The sequence below is a fragment of the Saccopteryx bilineata genome, chromosome 9, assembly GCF_036850765.1.
Source record: "Saccopteryx bilineata isolate mSacBil1 chromosome 9, mSacBil1_pri_phased_curated, whole genome shotgun sequence".
NCBI lineage: Eukaryota > Metazoa > Chordata > Mammalia > Chiroptera > Emballonuridae > Saccopteryx > Saccopteryx bilineata.
Window position 1 is genome coordinate 33363604 of NC_089498.1, and position 25228 is coordinate 33388831.

General features: G+C 54.8%; 1 protein-coding gene across 1 annotated transcript; it reads right to left on the reverse strand.

The window, feature by feature from the left end:
- Positions 1-327: 327 nt before the first annotated feature.
- On the reverse strand, positions 328-24293 carry SLC38A8 (solute carrier family 38 member 8). Its single transcript, XM_066243600.1, has 11 exons — positions 24058-24293; positions 23478-23662; positions 19191-19389; positions 16137-16278; positions 14860-14961; positions 11132-11189; positions 6551-6665; positions 4677-4824; positions 4051-4259; positions 2669-2720; positions 328-891 (listed from the first exon to the last, which is right to left on the reverse strand). Exons 2-11 carry the CDS (start codon positions 23658-23660, stop codon positions 798-800), a joined length of 1302 nt encoding a protein of 433 aa, XP_066099697.1. The 5' UTR covers positions 23661-23662; positions 24058-24293; the 3' UTR covers positions 328-797.
- Between the last annotated feature and the right edge of the window lie 935 nt (positions 24294-25228).

A 25228-nucleotide genomic window follows, 5' to 3' on the forward strand; every position in this document is an offset into this window, starting at 1 on the left:
AACGTGACCTTCTTTGGAAATAAGATCTCTGCAGATCCTAATTAAATCACTTAAGATGAGGTCATGCTGAATTAGGGTGGCCCTGTAACACAATGACAGCATCCTGATAAGAAGAGAGAATTTGGCCCTGGCGGGTAATTCAGTTGAGCATCGTCCCAAAGCTAGTTCTATCCCCCCGTCAGGGAACATGCAGGAACAAATCAATGTTCCCCTCTCTCTCTCTCTCTCTCTCTCTCTCTCTCTCTCTCTCTCTCTCTCTCTCTCTCTTTCTCCCCCTCCCTCCCTCCCTTCCTCTCTCTGTAAAATCAATAAAATAAAATTTAAAAATTTTTAAAAAGAAATCTTTATAAGAAGAGGGAATGTGACACAGATACAATGGAAGAAGGCCATGTAGAGGTGAAGGCAGAGAGTAGACAGGTGTGGCCACAAGCCAAGGAATGCCGAGGGTTGCCCGCAGCCCCACAAGCTGGAAGAGGCAGGAAGAATCCTTTCCCAGAGTCTTCAGAGGGAGCATGGCCCTGCTGACACCTTGACCTGTGACTCCTAGCCACCAGGACTACGAGAGAATCAATTTCTGCTGTTTCAAGCCACTGGTCTGTGGTCATTTGGTAGGGCAGCCCCAGGACACAAATGCATTCTCCTCACCACTGCACCAGAAACCCTTGAGCCAGACGCCCCAGTGAGCAGCCTGGGAAGGCAGAGGTGGCCGTTTCTCCAGTGTCTTTATGATGGAATTACGTTGGTCTCCAGCCTGGGACCAGAGCAGGGAGGCTACCCCTGCTCAGGCGTGGCCGCCCTCACAGAAGCTCCAGGACAGCGGCCACTGTGCTCTGCCCAAAGATGAAGGTGCCAATGAGCACGGACAACACTCCCCAGACCTCCAAGCAGCACCTGCCAAGTCAACAAACCCATGTCAACATGCACGTCTCTGGGATTTTGCACAGACAAGCCAAGCACAGGCAAAAAAAACCCCACATTATTTGAAGCCCAGTAGAGGTGCCGATTTGGAAAACATTCAGGATATCCTCCCTTACCTGTAGGGACGGGTTTCTGAAACAGCAGGAAAGTAAGTACTCAGGGCAATTTAAAAAAAAACTCCACCCGTCATTTTTTATTTTTTTTTGTATTTTTCTGAAGTTGGAATTGGGGAGGCAGTCAGACAGACTCCTGCATGCGCCCCACCGGGATCCACCCGGCATGCCCACCAAGGGGCGATGCTCTGCCCATCTTGGGGTGTCGCTCTGCCACAATCAGAGCCATTCTAGCGCCTGAGGCAGAGGCCACAGAGCCATCCCCAGTGCCCGGGCAAACTTTGCTCCAGTGGAGCCTTGGCTGCGGGAGGGGGAGAGAGAGACAGAGAGGAAGGAGAGGGGGAGGGGTGGAGAAGCAGATGGACGCTTCTCCTGTGTGCCCTGGCTGGGAATCGAACCCAGGACTCCTGCACGCCAGGCCGATGCTCTACCACTGAGCCAACCAGCCAGGGCCTCCATCTGTCATTTTATAACCTCGTTCCTGCCCAAAGTCTTACCAAAGCCAAAGAAATGGGAGGAGGGGCACACTAGTTTCAAACTCCCTTTCCATGCCTGTTCCTTTTGGTGTGGAAATAATGGAGAAGAAAGCCCTAAGTCACACGCGATCAAACAATGGTGAGGGAACGCGTGCGCAGGAGGCAGAGGTGGCTGGAACAGGCAGCCGCCAGGGCCACGTCTCAAGCTTCACAACGTAACCAGAAGAGACGGCGCGGACACGAGGCAAGAGGGATAGCAATGAGGTCCTCGCAGAATGGCAGGGCCACCAGAGATATTTCTGGCCCCATTAACAAAGGTCACGAGGATCCGTTGTCATGGAAAGAGCACCTCCAATTAAGCAGCATCTCAGAGCGGCAACACAATATCGTAAACATCATCCATCCATCTGAAGCGGGGAGAGGAGGTGAACGTGACGGGGGGGGGGGGGGCGTAGCGCTTCTCAGAGCGGCTCTGATGGCCCTGCGGCTGTTCTAGAATTAAACCTATCTTGAAAGCCCATCACTAAAGCCCCTGTGAGCTGGGATCAAGGCACAGAACACGAGCAGCAGGACTTCAAAGAGTGCTACAGAGCAGGAGCCAAGGAGGGGCCCCCAGGCCATCAGGGCGGCTCTAAGCCCAAGGCAGCTTTAGAGACGTCCAGAAAAACTCTCCTCAGCCCAGAAGGGAACCAAGCCGAGGAAAAGCCAAGCGTGGGAAGTGACAGACAGAGGAACAGCACCGGCCTGCAGGTGCAACCCACATCCGTGAATGCTGTAACTTAAGAGCTTCTGTGCTGGGTTGAAGGGTGGTCCCCAAAATTCACATCTACCTGGAACCTGTGAATGTGACCTTATTTGGAAACAGGGTTTTTGTCAGGAAGATCCCAAGTCCACATAAAGCTCCAACCACAGACCACAACCCTCAGGGCCGAAGGGAAGGCCATACCCAGACTGAAAGGTAACAGGCGATGGAGCTGCTTGCCTGGATTCGAATCCTAGCTCAGGCTCCCTCACGCAGTGTGGACGTGGCCCTACCCCCATGGCCAGCAGTGTTCTTATCTGCAGGACGACGGGATCTCCCCAGCCCCTGTAGCACCCACATTCCCCTCACTCAGAGCCCCTTCAAATGCCTGAGTTGCCCCCTTCCTTGGTGACACTTACTTGACTCGTGGTCCTATGGGTTCAGTGCTGATGGCACAGACAAGGCACAGACCTGCAAAAGAGACGGGGTCACCCAGCCCTTCATTATGGAACCTATGGCAGCTCTGAGCTCTCGAGAGCTCAGTGGACACCCAGCAGACCCCTGGGACCTGAGAGGCCAGCAGGACCTTCACTCAAAGTGGCCTCGGGATCACCCTGCTTGTGCCAAGGTGGCACAGTGTGGTGGCCAAGGGCCTGCTGTGAGGTCCCGGCTCCACATCTCCCTGAAACGTTGGCCTCTCTGTGCCTCAGTCTTACAGATGACAGTGACATCACACCTGCACACCAGGTCTCTATGATGATATGTTCAGGGCTAGACTCAGGTCTGACACCTGGGATGAGTTCGACAGCCAGCAGTTGCCGTTGTTTCTCTCTCTCTCTCTCTCTCTCTCTCTCTCTCTCTCTCTCTCTCTCTCCTTTGTTTTTAAAAATAATTCTGCTGGGATCTGAGGCCAGACAGCTCTGCCTAAAGTGCCACGGCATGTCCCCCATGCCAAACCTATCCCGGCCAGTCCTTCCCAGCGTGAGAAACAGCTGGAGTAACAGCCCCACCCAGAGCATGCTCACCGAGCCCAGCTCAGTACATGTCAGGCTGCAGAGGAGCAGGACAGAAGCAGCAGCCCTGGACCAGGAGGCCAAGGGAGGAGGCGATCCGCCCTCAACACTGTCAGGGTCAGAGTCAAGGCCAGGGGCAGAACGGGGCTGGGGCAGCCGCCCTGAGCGCCAGCAGCCCGTCTGGGGCTGAAGGGTCTTCAAAGGTGTTGGAAGTGTGGCCCAGAGGCCGAGGCCTCCTTACCGGTCCCGCTAACCCTCAGGACATGTCGATATTCACTAACATCGGAAAGGTTTCCTAAGGGACTGTTAGACACTGTGTTTGTCTCCCAGGTTGGGGGAGGGGTGGGGACAAAGTGGGACAAAGATTTCATGGGAGACCTTTAAACGTAAGAATTTCATGTAACTGAACACAGTTTTACATTTCATATAATTGAGCACAGTTTTCAAAAATAAACTCCTGCGGCGAGTGGCAGCAGTGGGAGGTGGGCAACGCTGTGAGGGTGACTCAGGCCGGCCCCGCACTGGCCAGGCCCCAGGGAGGCCTCCAGACCTGGGTCTGCCTGTCTGCAGGCAGGGAAACAACAGAGGTCCCAGAGCTGCGTCCATTGAGGGCGACAGAGGTGTTTGCTGAGGGACAGTCTATAAGGGCCCCAGCCCATGCCTGGCCAGGGAGCCATCCTACCTTCAGGGGCTCCCGCCCTCCAGGACCCCGACTCTCACATGGGAACTCCCTGCCCAGAGGAGCGTGGAAGTCCAGCAGGCAGGAGGCCCGGGAAGCGGCGCCTCACCTGGGAAGGTGAAGATGAAGAAGGAACTGATGCCGCCGATGATGCCGATGATCTCGCTGAGGTCCGGCAGGAACAGGGCCATGGCGAGCGTCACGGTGACCCACAGGACAGTCAGCAGCATGCGGACCGCCAGCCCCGAGGGGTCGGCCAGGGCCCTGGGCCCACACGCCTGGCAACAGCTCCTCCTCCAGAAATCCTGCATCACCGACCTGGAGGCCACACCAACACGGGCACACATGGGCATAGACGGGCTCCCGGGGCTCCAGCCCTTGTCACCTGCCTGCCATCGGGCACCTTAGAGTCCCCTCCCAATTGCCCTGCACGCCTGGCAGGGCTCCTGTTCCACCAGGGGCTTATTCCCCAGGTACCACCCCAGCCCTCCGGTGAGTCAGTCCATGTCAGGCAACCGACAACAAGGGCCACACGGTGGGTGGCCAGGGGGTGCTCCAGAGCAGGCTCCAGCCCTGATGCTACTGCCTGGTGATGCCGGGCCAATTACCTAGTTATCTGCCTCCATTTATTCCTCCTGAAACAGAGATGACGGCCGTCCCCACCACACACCCGCTTGCAGCCCCTGGCACCTGCTAACCGTGATGTGTGTCAGTTGCCCACCGAGCCAGCCTCACCTCCCCAGGAAGAGCGCAATGGGGTAGACGGTCACAATGGAGACGGCGAACAGGACTCGGGCGACGATGATGACCCCGTCATTCCCTGGGTAGGACATCAAGATGTCAGCAGAAACCTCGGTCCCGAAGGTCAGGAAGCCATAGACACCTGGAAGGCAGGAAGGGCGGACGCCAGGAGAGCTGCTCAGAAAATGCTGTGCCCCTCCCCACTCTGACACACTGATGGCATCCGGCTTCTACCGCCGCTAAGGTTTTTTTCTAGGTGACGAAGGTTCTGAAAGAGCTCTCTGCTCTGCCATTTCCCAAGGCTTTCCTGTTCTCAGCCTATATCAAGGGTCCTCAAACTTTTTACACAGGGGGCCAGTTTACTGTCCCTCAGACCGTTGGAGGGCCGGACTATAAAAAAAGCTATGAACAAATCCCTATGCACACTGCACATATCTTATTTTAGTATATGTGCTGCCGAAGCGAGCACAGCACATATCTTATTTTAAAGTAAAAAACCAAAACGGGAACAAATACACTATTTAAAATACAGAACAAGTAAATTTAAATCAACAAACTGACCAGTATTTCAATGGGAACTATGCTCCTCTCACTGACCACCAATGAAAGAGGTGCCCCTTCCGGAAGTGCGGCGGGGGCTGGATAAATGGCCTCAGGGGGCCGCATGCGGCCCTCGGGCCGTAGTTTGGGGACCCCTGGCCTATATGATACTCTGTTCTTTGGACTCAAAACTCCCGCTGAGCAACACTATTGCTAACCCTCCTTTCAAATGGCTCACCAGTGGTCTGTTTAGGGAGTGGGCTTGACAGGAAGCGCACAGCACTCTGAAAACTGTATCAATGCCTTCCATGCCCCATCCATCCCACTCTGACAGCACCTTATAAGTGTGCTGGTCATGCACCCATTTTCCTGATGGGAAAAACCAAGACCCAGGGTGTCAGTGATTGCCGGAATCACACAGACAGCTAGTTACCAAAGATCCAGACCCAGCGCACCAGGACCCTTGCCTGCAACACCAATGCTGCCTCTCACGTCCCGGTCACCTGCCCTGTCCTGACATAACAATCTCTGGCCAAGAGCTATGGCTCATTTTGGTCCCATGATCCTGCTGAACCTAAGCCATCTAGAGGTGACTCTCAATCACTGGGTCATGGCCTTCTGATCCAGGGGCCACAGACTGACAGGTACCTCCCCTGCTGGGGAGGGGTCACCCAGCAAGTTTCTTGAAGCCATGGTGCCCAAGGCACCTGACACATTCCCTGTAGCCCAAGGGCTTTCCAGGTTAGTGGTTCTAATAGGCAGATGAAAGAGTGAGCCTCTGGGCATAAGGAAGGTGCCCCGAAGTCAGCATGGTACCTGGGCTGTGCCATGGGCATGCTGTGTGACCTTGGACACATCACAGCCCCTCTCTGAGCCATACTTCCATTACCTTTGAAGACCCTTCTGCCTATAGCACAGGTTTGTGGGTACCCAAACCCATTGAGTCCATGAAAACACTTTGTAAATTGCTACCCAGATGTAATGCTTATGATGACCATTATTATCGACGTCTGATAAGACAGCGGCAGGTGGGGGGAGGGACACAGAACAGGGGCTTCGGAGATATGCTGGGCCAGGGTTAGGGTCACAGCTTTGCCATGTCTAGTTTGGAGAGCTTGGCCAACCCATGAAAGTCCTCTGAGCCTCAGTTTCCTCACCTATGAAATGGGAACTCTCCTACAGGGTGTTACAGATTAAGTGAGCAAAGGCACTCAAACTGCATAGCGCCATGCCCAGCATACTGTAAGCTCTCTCTAAATACTTGCCATTATTCCCATAACTCCTGCCGACCCTTTCCCAGCTGCGGGGTGCTTCAGGTAGGGCCTCACCTGTCAGCGAGTAGACAAGGCAGCAGGCCAGCAAGGACAGCACGGAGACCAGGGCCCAGTGGGACAGGCTCCGGTTTTGCATGCTGCAGTAGATGGAGACAGCAGCTTCGTGACACTGGAAGACAGAGGTGGGGCGCAATGGGGCCAGCTGGGCATCAGAATCGCCTAGAGCAATCTAAAAAGTGTCAGTGTCCCAAAATACAGGATACCACCCAAATGTCCATCAACCGTAAAAGGCATAAGTCAATTGCCAGATATTCCTATGGTGGAATAATACACGGCAATGAAGAAGGATGAACACGTGACACACCCCAATAGGAAAGAACCCCTTTTGTTTTGCAAAAGAAGCCAGACACAAAAGAACATTTCCATGTAAGTGAAGTCGAATTACAAGCCAAATGAGGCAGAGCAGGGGCATCCTGGGCGTGTGGGATGTTGAGCAGCATCCCTGTCCTGGAGCCACTAGATGCCAGGAACACCTGCCCCCAGTTGTTACAGTCAAAACTGTCTCCAAATACTGGCAAATTTCCACTGGGGGGAAAAGGAAAACTCACCCCTAGCCAAGAACCACCACTTTTGGTGACAGAAGGCAGAATAGTGGAAAATGTCATAAGGGAGCCTTCCATGGGGGCTAAGAGTGTTCTATATCCTGACTGGGGTGATGGTTACAATGGGACTACGCATAACTTATGATTTCTATATTTTATATGTACTGATTATATTGTCATAAAAAATTTTAAATATAAAACGCATCTAGCCAATGCCAAGAGCTCACCTGTGATGGGGACCTTGTTTACCTGGGGCGGGTCCTGGACAGTGTGTACAAGCATCCCAGGAGCCCCTGACATGCAGGCGGGGTTGAGTAGCGCCCCTGCATCTCGACGTGCCCTCTGGGTTCCGGCCTCTTCCCAGGCTCCTGAGACAAGGTTCCCACTCTCACGACCACGTACTCGCTCACTTCTGATCAGAACCAAACGTGCTAATCTACATCTACCCTCTCTCCAGGCTCCTCGAGAGCCACACCCCTCTCCCTCACTGAGCTCAGTCCAGCCTGTCCCTCTGTGATGCCTCGGGGACCTTTCTCAAGCCGTTTCCTCCACCTGGGATTCTCTCCTGGTCAGCCAGCTCCTCCTCATCCTTTAGGAAAGCGTGCCAGCTGGGCCAAGCTCCTCTTTCATGTCCCCACACCCCCTGCACCCCATGAGCAAGGCTGGGTTTGCTTGTTTGGCATCTGGCCATCAGAGCCATGACAGCAAGGACCACGTCCTCCTCACTCATGCCCAGCAGGGAGTCTGGCCCACAGCTGAAGAATGCTCCAGGAGTTACTCATTTACCCATCCCTTGAAATAACCCACCCGGTCACCACGAGGCTGCCCTCTACCAAGCCCCTGCTCTCTGGCACTCAAATGCTTTCCAGGCTGACACAGTGCAAGTCTGGGGTACCACGTAAACTAGCCCGACACGGTCCCTGCCCTCATGCAGTGCACTTTTGGGAGGGGCTGGGAGGCACTGGCCTCAGTCCTCCCCATTGCAGCTGCTATGGCAGCAGCCAGCCCCGGGTGATCTCACACCGCCCCTAGGGACCCTCAACCAAAGGGCAGCGGAACATCGTGGATCAATGCGCCCAAGTCCTGTCTCCCAAACTCAGAAATAGGTAAAATGCTGAGTGGTGGCTGGATGGAGCCCTGCCCTTCTTCCTCAGTCCTAACACTCCTGGGTTGCATTTCTCTTGGTTTTATAGGGGAAACACTGCACACCCCCTGGCGGCAGGGCTGCCTGCTGGAACAGCCTGTGGGACGGTGGCTGGCTGCGTGCAGGCTCACTACCCACTCAGACATGGGTGCAGAGCAGGGGCGCATGTACTGGCTAAGAGGTGGAGACCAGCTGAAGAACAGATAAGTAAATGGTGGTCTGCCCTGGCAGTGGAATACGACTCAGCCATGAAAAGGAACAGAGAATGGAGTGCTGACACACTACAACACGGACGAGCCTCAGGAACACGATGCTGAGTGAGAGACGCCGTCACAGAGAACCACATGTCATTGGACTGCATTGATCTGGGATGTCCAGAACAGGCAGATCCAGAGGTTGCCGGGGGCTGCGGGAGGGACGCGGGGGTGGGCAGCGACTGGGAACAGGTACAGGTTTCTCTTGGGGTGACGAAATGTTCTAAACTTGACTGGTGATAGTTGCACAACTCCGAGAACATCCCAAATGCCAGTGAATTTTACACTTTAGATGGATGAAACTTATATGAGTTATTCCTCAATAAAGCTGTTTGAAAAAAACACCCCACAACAGAGAATGCCGGTTGGCCAGGGTGGCTGGGAGCAGAGCCTGCACCCCACCTCTGCTCCCTGGAGGACCCTCAAGCCAACTCTGTGCAGGCTGGTGGGGTGCTCCGATGCTAAATGTGGGGCTGGTGTTTGAGCCAGGTCAGAGCCCCTGATGACAGGACAACCTCCCCTTCCCCACACAGCCCCATCAGCCTGCCCCCCACCCTGCTTTCCTACCATCATCTACATCTACTCTCCTTCACCCCCAGATCTCTGACTCTTAGGTCCTGGCAGCCCCATCTCTGGCCTCAGCCCCACCCCCTTGCACTCTGCAATTCCCATCTTATTCCAACTCCCCATGGCTACATCTGTGTCCCTGGAAACCTCAGCCCAGGCCTCGGTTGCTAGGAGAACTGAAGGAGGGAGCCCAGGCAGAGGTGAGCGGGGAGCCCCCTGGTAAGCATCTGAAAAGCAGCCTCCCCACCCCACCCCGTGCGAGCCTGTCACACCATATGGTGCTCGGGCCCTGGAGACAGCGGTGGTTCAAGCACAAGAAACAGCTGACAGCAGAATCACTGCTTTCAATCTTTCAAAATATTGGGTGTGCAAGAAAAAAAATGTGAGAAATTCCTGTAAACAGCTTGCTAAGCCCCAAAAGCAACACTAGCAACTCATTTCTAAAGAAAAGAAATGGAAATGTTTCAGGATTTTTTTTTCCCTAAAAAATTGTTTCTCAAAACGCAAGAGGAGAACAGAAACGGGAGCTAGCTGATGAACAAGGGAAGGAAACACCCCAGTTCGGAAGCTGAGATGCTGTCTGTCACTCCTGAACCGCTTTCAACCCTGCGAACTGGATTTTGCTTTGAGTTGGTTTCGTTACTGGTGTGGTGGGTAGGCTTCTGAGAGAGAAGCAGATCTTCCCTAAAATAAACAAGGAAAGAATGAAGTACGCTGCCACCCGCTAGGAGCCAGGGAAACCCTGAGAGAGACCGGAAGGCAGGGAGCAGAGCCCACACTCTCCACTGTCCCCCCAGCTCCCCACGGGGCACCCACCTAGCAGAGCCCACACTCTCCACTGTCCCCCCAGCTCCCCACGGGGCACCCACCTAGCAGAGCCCACACTCTCCACTGTCCCCCCAGCTCCCCACGGGGCACCCACCTAGCAGAGCCCACACTCTCCACTGTCCCCCCAGCTCCCCACGGGGCACCCACCTAGCAGAGCCCACACTCTCCACTGTCCCCCCAGCTCCCCACGGGGCACCCACCTAGCAGAGCCCACACTCTCCACTGTCCCCCCAGCTCCCCACGGGGCACCCACCTAGCAGAGCCCACACTCTCCACTGTCCCCCCAGCTCCCCACGGGGCACCCACCTAGCAGAGCCCACACTCTCCACTGTCCCCCCAGCTCCCCACGGGGCACCCACCTGGCAGAGCCCTTTACAGCTCTGCAGCCCCCCCCCCCCCCCGCCCAGCTAGACCGCCCTCCCCTTCGCCTGGCCGCCTCCTACACATTCTTCAAGATGCCTTTCAGACACCAGTGCATGAAAAAGGGCATCTCTGAACCTGCCCCACCCAGGGCTACATCAGCAGCCCCCCAGCCGGACTGCACACACAGAACCCATTCTCACTTGCAGGGGTCCCCAAACTTTTTACACAGGGGGCCAGTTCACTGTCCCTCAGAACATTGGAGGGCTGCCACATACAGTGCTCCTCTCACTGACCACCAATGAAAGAGGTGCCCCTTCCGGAAGTGAGGCGAGGGCCAGATAAATGGCTTCAAGGGAGCCACATGTGGCCCACGGGCCATAGTTTGGGGACGCCTGCTCCATGGCTTTGTATCAGAAATTCTGTCTCTTCTGTCCCATACTGCCACCATGCAGCCACCTTCAGCCCTCCTAGCCTCCCGAGGCAGGGTCTTTCTCTTCCAAGGCCCCTGGGGCAGAAATCCATCTGGCATTCTGCATGAGGAAGTGGACAATTCCAGGTGTCCGGGCATGGCGACAGTCCTGGGAGGACTCTGCAGAGGAAGGGACAGGTGCCGAATCCCCATTCTCTACTCTGGACCCAACAGATAGGACGCTGCTGGTGGTCAGCTGCCAGTGGGGGCTAGGTTCCCAAGTTCAGCGGCAATTCACACCCCACTGAGCCCAGACTCCAACGCACATGTGCTGTCTCCAGAAGACAGCCCATCCCATCTGAGAACAAGTCTTCAAACCTCCCCCTGACAGGGAGGCCACACTCAAGGGAGCAGGGAGTCACCACAGCCTGCAGACGCCTCTCTCTTCAACACAGACACGCAGGTTACCTGAAATCCAAAGCAGATGGTCGGGAAGACGCTAAATATGGAAGTCCAGGAGGAAGGACTGCAAATAGAGGAGAATAGGTGTTTATTACAAAAAAAAGTTTAATTCAAAACAACCTTCAACTTGAAGATGAGTTTTAAACAATAGCGGGAAGGTGTAGCTAAACATGACTGTAAAATATGTTTTAAATTATTGCATCCACTACCAGGCTCGGGGGAAATGGAAAAGGATGTGTGTTCCGTGCTGCACTTTCTCAAGACATTTGTGCTGACATTTCACTGACTCAATGTTCTCCGTGCAGGCAGAATTTGGAAAGGGCATGACTGACAGGAATTTCCAACCTCTCCCTGAGGCTGCCTGTTCCTGGTGAGGTTAGGGAGTGGGAAGCACAAGCAACATTCGTCAAAAAGACCCCCAACAGTGCAAGGATGGTTTGACTTCCATCCGTCCGAGCTGCCTAAAGGGACTGAGGTGTGCATGGGGCAGGATTTTCAGGATAGTGGTCCTCCCACCTCCTTTGACAAGCGGCGCTAGGTGCCAGCATCCAGCACCTTTGGGGACACATAGTGGAGAGGGGCATAAACAACACCTGCTATAGAATCCGGGTCCCCTGGCTGTGGCAGAATAATGGCCCCCAAAGAGCTCCATGTCCTCATCCCAGGAACCTGTGAATAGGTGACCTGATGTGACAAAAGGGACTCTGCAGATGTGATTAAGAGCAAGGACTTGAGATGGGGAGATTATCCCTGCTTGTCTAGGTCCACATGCAGTACACAGATCCATGAAATCAGAGAACCTTTCCAGACTGTGGTCAGAAGGAGCCGTGACTACACAGGAGGGTCAGAGAGAAGCAAGCGGCTGGCTTTACAGATGGAGGCAGGGCCACGAGCCAAGGAGTGTGGGTGTTCCCTCGTAGCTGGAAAAGGCCAGGAAATGGATTCTTGCCTAGAGCTTCCAAAAGGAACACAGCCCTGCCCACACCTTGATTTCAGCCCACGGAGATGCATGTTGGACTTCTGGCCTCCAGAGCTAGGAGATAGTGAATCTGTGAGGTTTTAAGCCCCCGAATTGGTAGTAATCTGTCACAGCAGCCACAGGACACATACACAGGGGCATCTCCCATTCTGTGCTGGGAGCTGGCTGACTCTCAACTCTGGATGCCACCCACAGCGCCTCCCCAGCAAGCCGACTTCCCCGGCTTTCCTCGACAGCACTGTCCCCAACGCCGGGCTTCCTATGCACAGCTAGGAGCAGAGTGCCCATGTCTGCCTGCTCCATTCACCTGCCTGCGCCCTCAGGGCCCCCCTGTGCTATCCCCTCCGGGACTTGAGAAGAGGCAGTCTGAGCTCCAGCGCAGGCTGAGTCCCCAGAGCACAGGGCCCCTACCTCCCCCAGACCCGAGGCTGTTGACAAGCAGTGAGTCTGGCCCTCTCCTTGGTGGCTTTTTCTTCTCTAAGGGATGGTCCCTCAACAGAAACAGCGGCTGGCGCCTCTGTCCCCCTTAGCTCCTGCCCACTCCTCTCCTCCCCTCCCCTTCTCAGAAGCATTCCTTCCTGCCTCCTTCCCTCTCTCTGGGACCCAATGCACCTGGACCTTCACCCCCAATCCTGCTCTGACCAAGTAACCTCACTAGCAGCCTCCATGGCCAAATCGATGCCCAGGACTCGGTCCCATGTGACCCAGAAGCAGCCTTTAGCAATGATCACACTCACTTTCCTAAAATTTTGTGCACCGACATCTCAGATCCACCTTCTTTACCTTCTATCCTGGTTGAATAGTGACTCCCCCAAGTTTATACCCACTGGGAGCCTCAGAATGAAGGCTTATTTGGAAATAGGGTCTCTGTAGATGTAATTAGTTAAGGAACAGGTTGAGTGCTCATGCAATGACTAGTGTTCTTCTAGGGAGAGAAAACCGCCACCCGGGGAGAGGCCGTGTGGCGAAAGGGACAGAGACTGGAGTGGCGTGTTCATCTGTCTGTCAGCCACGGACCACAGGCAACTGAGGGGCTGGGAGAGGCAGGAAAGACCCTCCCCCAGAGCCTTTGGAGGGAGCTCGCCCCCACCTTTATTTGGACTTCCGACCTCCAGACCTGAGAAAGGACACATTTCTACCCAGGTTTGTGGTCACTTGTCCCAGCAGCTCTAGGAAGCTAGCACATCCTCCTGACTGCCCACCCCTCCCCGCCCTTCCCCAGCTCCTCCCCCTCCCCCTGGCCTCCTTGTGCCAGACACAGTGCTGTGCGTTCAGAGAATGGTTCTCCCCGGGCTCCTGACTGTAAATGCCATCTGTGGGCTGACACTGACCACATGTCTCCCTCCCGCCCAGGCCTCTCTCTCTCTGAACTCCAGACACACAGGCCTGACAAACTGCCCGACATCCTCACTTAGACGTTTCAAAGCCGACTCCAGCTGTATACCTCCCACCCATCCTCCTCCCCGAGCCAGCCGCTCTTCTCTGTCTTATCCATCCGAGGAAATGGCACCGTCAGCCTCCCCGGGGCTCGGGCCCAAAGCTCAACATCACCCTGGACACCCCTCTCACACACTCCACTTCCAATCTGTCGGCCAGCTCAGTGGTAGAGCGTTGGCCTGGTGTGCAGGAGTCCCAGGTTCGATTCCCGGCTAGGGCACACAAGAGAAGAGCCTATCTGCTTCTCCACCCCTCCCCCTCTCCTTCCTTTCTGTCTCTCTCTTCCCCTCCCACAGCCAAGGCTCCATTGGAGCAAAGTTGGCCCAGGCACTGAGGATGGCTCTGTGGCCTCTGCCTCAGGCACTAGAATGGCTCTGGTTGCAACAGAGCGACGCCCCAGATGGGCAAAGCATCGCCCCTGGTGGGTGTGCTGGGTGGATCTCGGTGGGGCGCATGCGGGAGTCTGTCTGACTGCCTCCCCATTTCCAGCTTCAGAAAAATACAAAAAAAAAAGAAAAAAAAAAGAAAAGAGGAATGTTGGAATGCCCTGGCTGGATAACTCAGTTGATGAGAGCATTATCCAGATGTGCCAAGGTTGTGGGTTAGATCCCCAGTCAGGGCACATAACAAGAATCAACCAGTGAGTTCAGTAATAAGTGGGACAACAAATCGATATTATTCTCTCTCTCCCCTTTCCTTCAAATCAATAAGTTAAAAAAAATGTTGGGAATGGTGACAGCAGAGCGTTAAACCAAATATGAGGACTTTCTAAGCAGAAGGCCCTGGGTGACTTCATAGGTCACACACCAGTGGAGCTGGCCTGTCACCAGCTGATCTGATTTCAAGTCCCTGCTGCGCTCAAAACGCTACAGTGGCTTCCCAGCTAAACCCGAGTCCTCACCGAGGCTCCATGTCCCCACAGGACTCCCAGCCGGCCCCCCTGGTGGCCTCACTCAGGCTGGGCAGGCCACACAGTCTCTGCGCATCCCTGTTCCCTCTGCCCTCCCGTTCCACTGCCTCCAGGCTGTGAGGATTCCTCTGCAAAAGCCTCGGAGGCCCAGGGTACTGTGGCGCTTAGTGTTTTTCTGTCCCTTGGCCTGTCCCGGCCCTCACTAACAACAACTGTGTCCATTCTGAAGGAGGAAAGGGGCCTTGGCTGGGCCCTTTTTACACCAGAGACACAAGGGCTTTACAGAGAGGAGCCAGGACTCTGTGCAAACTATGGCAGAGGGTGGTGGGGGCAGGGAGGGAAGCGTCCTCCCTTCAAGGGTCCCCTGCAGCTCCCCAGGAGGCCAGGAAAGGCAACCCTCAGACTCACCTCAGCGCAGGGCGAGTCTCATGCATCAGGCCCGGGGGCCCGAGGTAGTATTGCACCATGATGACCAGGGCCAGGTAGCAGGCGGCCAGGGTGCCTAGGATGCTGACACACAGATGACGCGTGACCATAAACGCAAGGGGACACCAGCCCATTCGCCAGTTAAAGCCTGGGAGCCACACAGACTGGGGTCTGAATGCCATTACCCTGAGCCTTGATTTCCTTATCTGCACAATGGAGACAGCAGGAGGACCATTTAAGGCATGAGTGTTCTCAGGCCCAGAGGTCAGATTGGCGGAGTTCCTAACGGGACAGTCACCTGCGAGGCTGTGATGGTTACCGCCCCCCCTCAGGAACAGCAACAGCCCCTTGATTTGGAGTCTAAGTCAGGACACCAGCTGCAGTGGAGGGGGACCACATGACACAAGAGACTGTGGCGGGCTGGGGCACCTGGCGGGGAAGGGGCTCCAGTGTCCTGCCCACTCTGTTTGCAAGGTAAAAAACTGCTGCTCTGAACACAACAGGAAACTCAGGTTGCAAATTTGCGTCAATACTTTGGCCAGACTTAATTTTTTAAAAAATATACATAAAGCCACAGACCACAAAATGAAAAAGAGTATGGGCCCTGGCCGGTTGGCTCAGTGGTAGAGCGTTGGCCTGGCGTGCAGGAGTCCCGGGTTCGATTCCCGGTCAGGGCACACAGGAGAAGCGCCCATCTGCTTCTCCACCCCTCCCCCTCTCCTTCCTCTCTGTCTCTCTCTTCCCCTCCCGCAGCCAAGGCTCCATTGGAGCAATGTTTGCCCGGAGCAGAGGATGGCTCTGTGACCTTTGCCTCAGGTGCTGGAGTGGCTCTGGTCCCAACAGAGCGATGCCCCGGATGGGCAGAGCATTGCCCCCTGGTGGGCATGCCGGGTGGATCCTGGTTGGGCGCATGCGGGAGTCTGTCTGACTGCCGCCCTGTTTCTGGCTTCGGAAAAATAAAAAAAATAAAAAAAATGAAAAAGAGTATGTCTGTGTGCACAGATGTGTGCATATAGTCTGCACTTAACTAAATGTCAGCAGCAGGCTGTGTCATGATGGTAGTTTTCTTTTTTGCTTATCGATATTTTCCATCACACATATATATTACTTGTGTAATTTTTAATTTCCCCTCTCCAAATGGGAAGGCCGATGCTAACAGCCCCTGTAGCAGAGGTGGGCAGAAACCACCCCCAAACACCAACCATGTGGGGACCCAGTCGAAGCCGCGGCCACGCCAGGAAGCATCCGCAGCCTCATACCTCGTGTATTTCTGGACCCCAATCTCCCTCGGGGAGGACAGGGGCAGGATGACCAGCATGGAGAGCAGGGTCAAGGTGAAGCGCTGGTCGGTGTACCAGGGCTGCAGGGCTGGCGGAGCACTGGGCAGCAGGAAGTCACACACTGGCAGGAGGGCAGGAAGGAGGCGGGGGTGGCGGTCAGAGCCCTGGCCACGAGCTCCCAGCTCTTGGGCCCTGCTAGGGCTCACCATGGACACTAAGTCAGCCCTGGGAGGCTAAAGGCATGGGACAAGCATAATGGGGCACCTGTCACATTGTGCCACCACAGAGAAAGGAATCTGGCTGCAGGAAGTGATTCCCTAGACGTTCCCTGAGCCCCTGCCAGCCAGGCGCTGCTCTCAGAGCTGGGATCCAGCAATGGCACGGCCTTACCCTGGAAGCCCCTGGGCCCTTCTGTTCTTGTAAAAGATCCTTTTTGTTTCCGCTCAGGAGCTCAGTGGGTGTTCGGGGCTCGCTGGGGCCTGGAATGGCATTTTGGCGCAGGTGCTGGACAGAGCCACTGTTTTAAACTACCCTGAACGGTGGCCTGGAGGGCCCACGTGGTGCCCTGGCCATGAACAGGGAGTGAGGAAACGGGGCAGGGCTGAGCTGGCCACTTCTGCTCCACATGGGACTGGTCGGTGGAGATGCTTGATGGCTCTTCCCACACCAGGTGCCTGGTGGGAACACCTGGGCCTCCCCTGCAGACCTGGAGCCTCTCCACAAGGACCCCTCAGCGGCCTCGTCCCACGGCAGCCAGGGGCTCCCAGAGACCAAGGCAGAAACTGCCTGTGCTCCTGAAGGCCAGGCCTGTGACTGCAATGGTGTCACATCTCCATACTCTGCTGAGCCACAAGGTCACAGAACCCACCCCGGGGCCGTTCTATTCTGCCATGGTATGGTGGAGAATTTGGAGTTGGTGTCAGAGGCAAGGCAGATGGGGGAGGGGAGCGCAAAGGGAAGACGGCAAGGTGGCTTGAGGCAGGAACTGTGGGGTGCGGTGGCCCCCACAACCCCACTGGGGGGTGGCTGAGAGCTGAGTGCTGGCATTACCCTTTCTTTGTTCTCACCAAATGCTCATTAAAGCCAGCCATGCGAAGAAAGAAATGCCTTATGAGAATAGCTTGTTTCTATTGAAATGACACAAAGGGACAGTTCCACATTGCAGTCATTGTACACGTGGGAGGGGACAGCAGAGGTTCAGGGCCAGGGGTACCAGGAGGATGCCTGCACCAAAGCTGCACAGAGACCTCGGTGAGTAGCAGACCCAGCGTGGCGTGGGGCGGGGTGCAAGCCCTTCCCTCCATCTGGGGTTCCTTCAGCCAGGAAACCCCAGCTCTGACATCAGGGCTACACCGGCTCCTCCCTGCACCCGCACTTTCTAGGACATTCCTCAATGTCCTCAGTACCAGTCACTTCCAGTCAACTCAGCTGCACACAATCCACTTAGTGGCTTCCCCAACCTCTATTCAGTCCTCCTCCAAGAAGCCTGGACCTGCCCACAGAAAGACACTCCCCAAACGCCTAATCAGAAGCACGCACACGGTGCTCTCTCCACCCCACTCAGTCCACCCGGAGCCAGGTGGCCTGTGTCCCCACCCCCCTACTCAGCACTCTCATCGCTCCAGGCTCTCTGCTACAAAGCCTGAATGCAGCTCAAGAATCCCCCTCCTCACAAGCAGCTCCGCCAGCTGACCCGAGCTGAAACTGACACGACCTCCACCTGCCACTTGGAAGCAGGGCAGTTTTGTCCCCATTTACCCACCACAAGGCTCAGATCTACCGACCTCAATGCTTCTTGGGATGAGAGCTGTCCCAAAACATAGCTGACAACGGCCCAGAACCAGGGACCTTTTCATTCATGGTTCAGGTGACAGAGAGGACAAAGAAACAGCAACATGGTAAACTGAAGTCCAACCATGTCAATAACTACATTCCAACTAAGTCTGTCTGAACTCATCAAGATGATACAAAGCAAGACCTGACCATATGCTATCTACAAGAAATGCTTTTTAAAACTCGTCACAGTTGGGTTCTCAGTGAATGCACAGGAAGAGAAATACCGCATAAACACTAATCTTAAGACAGCTGGAGCGAGAAGGTTGATTTAATGACAAAGTATTACCAGAGACAAAAAGGAATATTTCATTATAATAAAAAGGTAATTCATGGGTATGTGCCCAACAATGGAGCTTCAAAAACTAGGAGACAAAAATGCACAGGATTAAAGAGAGAAACAGATAAATCTGCAACACAGTTGGAGATTTTAATACCCTCTCTCTCAGACTAATAGAATAACTAGACTAAAAAAAAATTAGCAAGTCTTAATGGACACGCTGGTCAAACCTGTGGACCACCTAGAAAACACTGCACCCAACAGCTGCAGAGGACACACCCTTTAAGGGCATGAGAAACGCTTACCAAGACAGAGCATGTGTGACCCACAGACGAGACTCAAATGCCAAAAAATTGAAATCACAGAATATGTTCTCTGACCATAAGGTAATTACGGTAGAACCCAAAAGGGATCTAAAAACCTCCCAAATAATTAAAAATCAAACCACACAATGCTAAAACATCCCAAGTCAAAGAAGAAATCACAGCAAAATTTAGCAAATGTTTTGAATGAAACAGAAAGGCAAATGGACCATATCAAAATTAGTGGGATGCAGCAGAAGCCATGCTTAGAGGGGAATTGTTAGTGGGGTGCTAGTGGCCAAGGTGCACGGGGTCTAGGCTCTGACATTCCCACATTCAAGGCATTATAGGTTATCTCTCAAAGGGGCTTCTTTGCAGTTGAGCCCGCTAGACATCCCAGCCACAGCCGGCTCCGCCCCCTGTCATGACTCTCATTGTGCAGGTAACCACTAATTCCAAGTCTCCCTTCCCCTGGGCATTAGAGCTCAGGGGTGGTCTTGGTCCTGCTGTCTCCCAGGGTCCAGCTCAGTGTCCATGTCCCGTTCATCAACCAGGAGCCCCGGGAGCATAAGGAACACCGAACCCCGAGGCCACTCCACCTCCAGCACAGGTACTTACACTTCTCCAGCTGGTCCCCGATCACCCTTAGGAAGGCCACAGAGATCATGAGCAGGTTGACGATGAAGCAGGCCTCACACAGCTTCCCCATGGCAGGCCCACACAGCCCTCCAACCACGCCCTGGTAGGTGGCCTGGCCGCTGACGGAGGCAGCGTAGCCCAGGATGACCAGCCCGCTGATCAGGAAGACCAAGGAGACCTGCAGAGCAGAAGGTGGGCCAGGTATTCCCACAGGCTGCCACCCCAGTCAGCTGTCCTGAGGGACTTTGATATGGCTCCTTCCGGGGGGGGGGGGGTCGTGCCTGCAGAGGTCACAGCTGCCTGGGGCCGGGGTGGCGGGGGCGGCTTCCCTGCCCCAGAGCTGCAGAGCAGGTGGGTTGTTGAAACCTCATTGGCTGTCAGTCTGTTCATCTGGGATTCATTCCATCTGCCCAGTTGGACATATAAGGGCTCAGAAAGCCGGAATCTCATTGACTGTCCTAAAACTGCACGGGCTACACGTGTAAAAGTGCACCGCCCTAAGCGCTACAGAAAATGTACCTCGGATGTGAGGGCGATCTGGCTGCGACATCTGTCACCCCATTGATCGCCAGGGTTGATTCGGCTGATCTGGCTGGCTAGGCGGGTGTCCCCTTCCTCCCTCACCGCTCCATGTGCGTCCCTCCCGAGGCTGCGTGCTCGGTCGAAGAGGACGACTTTCCCCGCTAGAGGAGAGGACCGTTCTTCAGTCAAGGGTATACGAGTAGCTGCGCTCCCCTGCTAGAACCTCCAAACAAGTCTCAGAAAACGTACCTCTATCAAGATACGGAACATCCCACCACACTCTGAAGTGCCCTCCTGTCCCTTGCTGGTCACTTTCTGCCCCCATCCTGTCCCCAGCAGAAACCACTGGTCTAACAGTTTTCTACTTTCACATAGTTTCACATCTGGCTTCTTCCCCTCAGTGTCATGTGAGATTCAGCCGTACCGGAGGCATCTGTTGTGGCTCCTGTTTTTGCCACAACAAAATCTGTGCCGCTCCATTGTACGGATATGGTCACAACTGCCTCATCCAGGCCTCTGCTGAAAGACATCTGGGCTGCTCTTAGTTTTTGGCTACAATGAATAAAGTACTGAGCACTCTGGAACAAGTCCTTCTGAGGATGTGTTTTGTCCTCCTGGACACAGACTCCGGAGAATCGCAGGATCATAGGACAGATGCATTTTTAACTCAAGAAATTGCCAAACTGCTTTCCAAAGTGTGTGTGCCACTGGACACCCCCCTCAATGCATAGGAGCCACTGGCTGCATGAGTTAAATGGTTTTGAGCCTCTCCAGGACTGATGACTACCTGTCCCCAAACTGAGCGTGGTCTCCAGGCCCCAACACCCCTCCCACGGTCCCGGGGAACAGAATAATGCATGCGCAGGGAGATGATCAACCAGGATGTGAGGGGGAAGCTGGGATGGTGGTCTTCAGACACAGTTCATGCCCCTGGACAAGCAGATTTGCTCTGTGTTAGTCCCGAAGCCACAACTACAGCTGCTGAGAAGCATCTAATTAAACTTGAAACTTCAGAGTCAGAAGGGACACATGGCTCCCCCCACATTCCCCACAGCCATTGAAACTTTGCCCATACTGGTTCCTCTGCCTGCCTCCACCCCTACCCCTTACCTGGGGAACTCCTCTTCTTCTCCCCTCCTCTCCAAGGTCACTTCCTCCAGGAAGCCTCACTGCACTCCAAGGTGCCCTCAACCTCCCGTCTCAGGCTCTGATGGAACCACGCCTTCTTGGGTACACCTGTGCCCATAGAAGGCTGCATGGTGGTGGTCCCCCAGAAGATACGTCCACATCCTCACCTCCAGAACCTGTGAAAGTGACTGACTGGGCAGTCTCTGAGGATGTAATTGAATAAAAAGGGTCTTTGCAGGTATAATTAAGGACCTTGAGATGAGGTCATCCTGAACCAGCTGGGTGACCCTGAAACCCAACACCAAGTGCCTTATAAGAGACAGAAGAGAAGACTTAAAATGGAGAAGGCTGTGCGATGGCGAAACTGAAGTTAGAGTGATGTGGCCACAAGCCAAGGATTGCCCGGGGCCACCAGAAGCTGGAAGAGGCAGGAAGAATCCTCCCCTAGAGCCTTCAGAGGGAGTGGAGCATGGCTGACACCCCAATTTCAGACTTCTGGTATCCAGAACTGTGAGAGGCTACATTCCTGTATTTTCTAAGCCACTCAGCTTGTGTTCCTTGGTCTGGCAGCCCAAGGACACATGTTTATAACAGAACCTACATCTCAGCAGCTCCTGCCTCTCTCACCCCAGGCTCTAAGCTCAGAACGATTTTTGCTTACTATTTAGACCCCAGAGAAGTGCCTGACACACAGCACACACTAAGTAGATATTTGCGGAAGAAGGAAAGGGAGGTGGGACAGCAAAGAGCCCTTATCACCCTGTGTCCAGGCTCCACCTCCCCGCAGCTTCCAAGAGAGGGCCGAGGTTCACTGAATTTCAGCAATCCTCCAATGCTAACGGGGTCACGGTCCAGAGAGACCTCCAACCTCGCAACTCTGGCCTCCTGGTGGTGAGAATGTTTAAATGCTCCCCCAGCTCGTGTTGACACCTTGAAAGGGGGCAGGCAGAAATCTTGCTGGCCAAGAGGATGGGAGGGTTGGGGAGGGGCAGTGTGCCCACCGGCCTGATTCCTTTCCTTATCCAGGGTTTCCATGTATTCATGTCTCTGGTCCCCAAACTTTTTACACAGGGGGTCAGTTCACTGTCCCTCAGACCATTGGAGGGCTGCCACATACAGTGCTCCTCTCACTGACCACCAATGAAAGAGGTGACCCTTCTGGAAGTGCGGCGGGAGCTGGGTAAATGGCCTCAGGGGGCCACATTGCGGCCTGGGGGCCGTAGTTTGGGGATGCCTGGGACCATCCTGCACAATGTGTAAGCCATACCACCAGCAGCAGAAGCCGTGTCACTCGGAGCTCGTCAGAAATGCACCGTCTCAGACTTCCCCAGCCCTGCTGAACCAGCGCCTGAACTTCAGCAAGGTGCCCAGGAGATGCTGCCTCAAATGTGAGGAGCAGAGGCGCACAGCTCTGCCTCCCAGCCCTGCCTGCCACCCCCCCCCAGTGGCCCGCTCTGTGCTTGACCACGCCCCCGCCCCTGCAACCCCGTGGCTTATCATTCACATTGGAGCTGGAGATGGGGCTTCTTCCTCATTGTTCCGAAAAGGGCAGCCTTCCTGCTGCACGAGTGCAAACACGGCTACATTATCTCTCTCATGCACCTGGACAAGTTCTCCCATTTCCACTGGGGCTCAGCTCAACGTCACCTCCTCAGAGAGGCCTTCTCTGACCATCCGTCATGTGACCCTTCTAATACTACTGTCTGAAATACAGGCAGCCCCCTGGGTTACAAATGAGATACATTCTGTAGCTTTGTTCTTTAATTGAATTTGTATGTAAATTGGAACAGGTACATTTACCTATTAAATAGAACTTAGATGTTTGTCTTAGCATAGTATTTACTTTTACCTTTACTCTGTGCATATAATTACTTAAACATTTCCAAACCTACAGAACCTATCTCATTCATAGCCTGGGGACTACCTGTACTTTATCTGACTTCCTGTGTCCAGCCCTGTTGCCTACAGATAGTTACAAGGGGACCATTATCAGCTGGCCGCCAGAAAAAAGCATTCGGGATGCCTGTCAAAGAACTGACCACAAAACACAGGGCTCCTATCCGCCAGGAGAAAGAATCTTTGCAAATAAAATAAAGCTGTGCTAATCAGTGGTTCTCCACTAAAGAGGCTCAGCCCCTGGACTTTCTGGAAAGGGACTCCAGGCTGGGATGCAGCCAGCAGCAGTGGCCTCTGACATGGCAGAGGGCCTGGCCCTGCTCGATGTGGTGGCGTCACAGCCAGCCTTAGTCCCGACCCGCCCTGCCCACGGACCGAAGCGTGAGGTGTGGGGTGGGGACCAGCAGGCAGGTGAAGTCAACTGGCCAGCAGTTGCTGTGAGACTGCGTGTTCTCTGCTCTTTCCTGGCTAGAATGTAGGGTTCATTGGGTTCAGGGGTTGTGCCAAGACCCTCCCAGCCCTGGAGCTGGCAGCAGACCTGGGCATGCAGAGGATGTTCTCTGCCCAGGTTAAGTGATCTTCTCCCCTCCTGAGCTCAGCGGGCAGAAAATCAAACCCCACGGATAGTTTGTAAGACAGGCAGCTCCGCAGACCCACTGCTAGGGATCCTGCCTGGATGCTGCCCCGGGACGCCCCCCCCAAATGCTCCCCAGGGCTTACCAGCTCCACCAGGAAGGCGGGGAGCACCCCACCGGCCTTGAGGAAGGCCCAGGGGAAGTTAAGCAGGCCGGCCCCCAGAGCGGATTTCAGGAGGATGAAGACGGCACCCAGTGAGGACAGACCAGAGCTGGCAGTCACAGGCTTCTCCAAAAGCTCTCTGTTTCCAGGGGCCTGTCCCTCCATGGCTAGAAGCAGCAGAGGGGTGGAGAGAGGGGACAGTCTTCGCACTTTCTTCCCAGGTCACAGGCGGTGTTGTTCTCCGGCTGTGACAGGTTTCTCTCCCCAGTTGTCAGAGTCCCGCATCTGTCTCACCGCCCCAAGCTGCCATCTCCCTCTTCCCGCGCCTCTGCCCCCCCTCACCTTTTGCCCATCACTTATGGTCCCCATTGCTTTCCACTTCAAGAAATGTCGCCCCTACGCCATCCCCTCTAGCTTTCTGCCCCTGTTTGTGGTCCCCCCTAATCTTCCATTCAACCCAAGGCCACCGGATGCCTCCTCCGCTCTTTCAAACCTCCAGCTCCTTCCTGCCCATCACTGCCCTCACCCTCCACTTCCCACCCCTGACAGCCCTGGTCCTTACCACCAACTGCAAAGTGTACAGTGAGAGACAGTCCTCGCCACCACGGACCACAGGGACTCAGGCTCGCTCCAGGTGGCTCAGCTGCATTTCTTGGGCCCGGAGGGGAGGAAGAAAGCAGATTCTAGGTCTTCTGGGGCAGGTAATGAGTCATGAATGAAGGGAGTCCTAAAGAGCATGTGTTTGGGTCATGTCCCAAAACCTAGGGGGACAGGGACAGGAAGTCAGGGCCATCTGTCCCAAGAACTTGCAGCTTCTGAGACTTCTGGCCTGGGAAAGGGAGTCTTAAGATTCCCTCCCCTCCCCCAGGGGCGGGGCTTTCCCCGATGCAGAGAGGGAGCTCAGCTGGGAGAGGTCAAGGGGGCACACCTGACCTCATGCAGCAACCTGGGCCCGTGTCTGCATGCAGTGCCTCCTCCTTCCGTGCCTTTCTGAGACCTCAAGTCTGGGCGAGGCGGTGGAAAGAGCTTGGAGCTCAGCGTCTGTCACCTGTTAGCAGTGATCTAGTTTCCCAAATGCCCGCCTCGCACGGGAAGCTGTAGACTGAGGCACACAAAGGCCCAGGGAGGCAGCAGATGCTCCCAACTGTCCGTGCGCAGAATCATGGCAGGGGGGGGGGCTTGTTAAAACGCAGATTCCTATTCACTCCAGCTTGAGAAGAGACTCCACCTTCCTCACCACTCGGGGAGGCAGCAGCTGTGGCCCCTGGACTTTGAGTAGAGACCATCAATCTGACCCCACACATTGTCAACTAAGATGACAGAGCATAAAAAATGTTTTTGTTTTTTCCCCAGAAGATGCAGGCCCCTGAAGGTCAGGTCTTGAATTCAGATGTGACTGTTCATCCCTGGCGCCCAGCCTCAGAGCCCCTCGAGGGTGTGCTGAGATGTAGATGGCGGGCCCAGTCCCTAGCGTTTCTAATTCAGTGGGTCTGATTGTCACCAGCTCCCAGATGGTGCTGACGCTGCTGGGCCAGGGGCCCTGCTGTGAGAACTGCTGCCTTACGGTCCACATCTTCGATGCCAGAGCCTCACCCAATCAGCCCTTATCTGTCGGACACCAGGTAGGCCCCACACTTTTTCTCAGTGTGGTTTCTAATAGTCTCAACCTCCTTGAGGTAGACTCTCTTCATACCTTTGCAAGCTCCTCACAGCAGGTAGTCAATAAACAAGTG

Excerpts from the sequence above, each read along its gene's own strand:
- SLC38A8 (XM_066243600.1), bottom strand. The coding sequence starts at position 23,660 with ATGGAGGGACAGGCCCCTGGAAACAGAGAGCTTTTGGAGAAGCCTGTG. Across the intron at positions 16,279-19,190 it reads CGGGGACCAGCTGGAGAAGT|TGTGTGACTTCCTGCTGCCC; the intron begins GTAAGTACCTGT and ends CCCTCCTGCCAG. Across the intron at positions 4,825-6,550 it reads CCTTGTCTACTCGCTGACAG|GTGTCTATGGCTTCCTGACC; the intron begins GTGAGGCCCTAC and ends CCTGCCTTCCAG.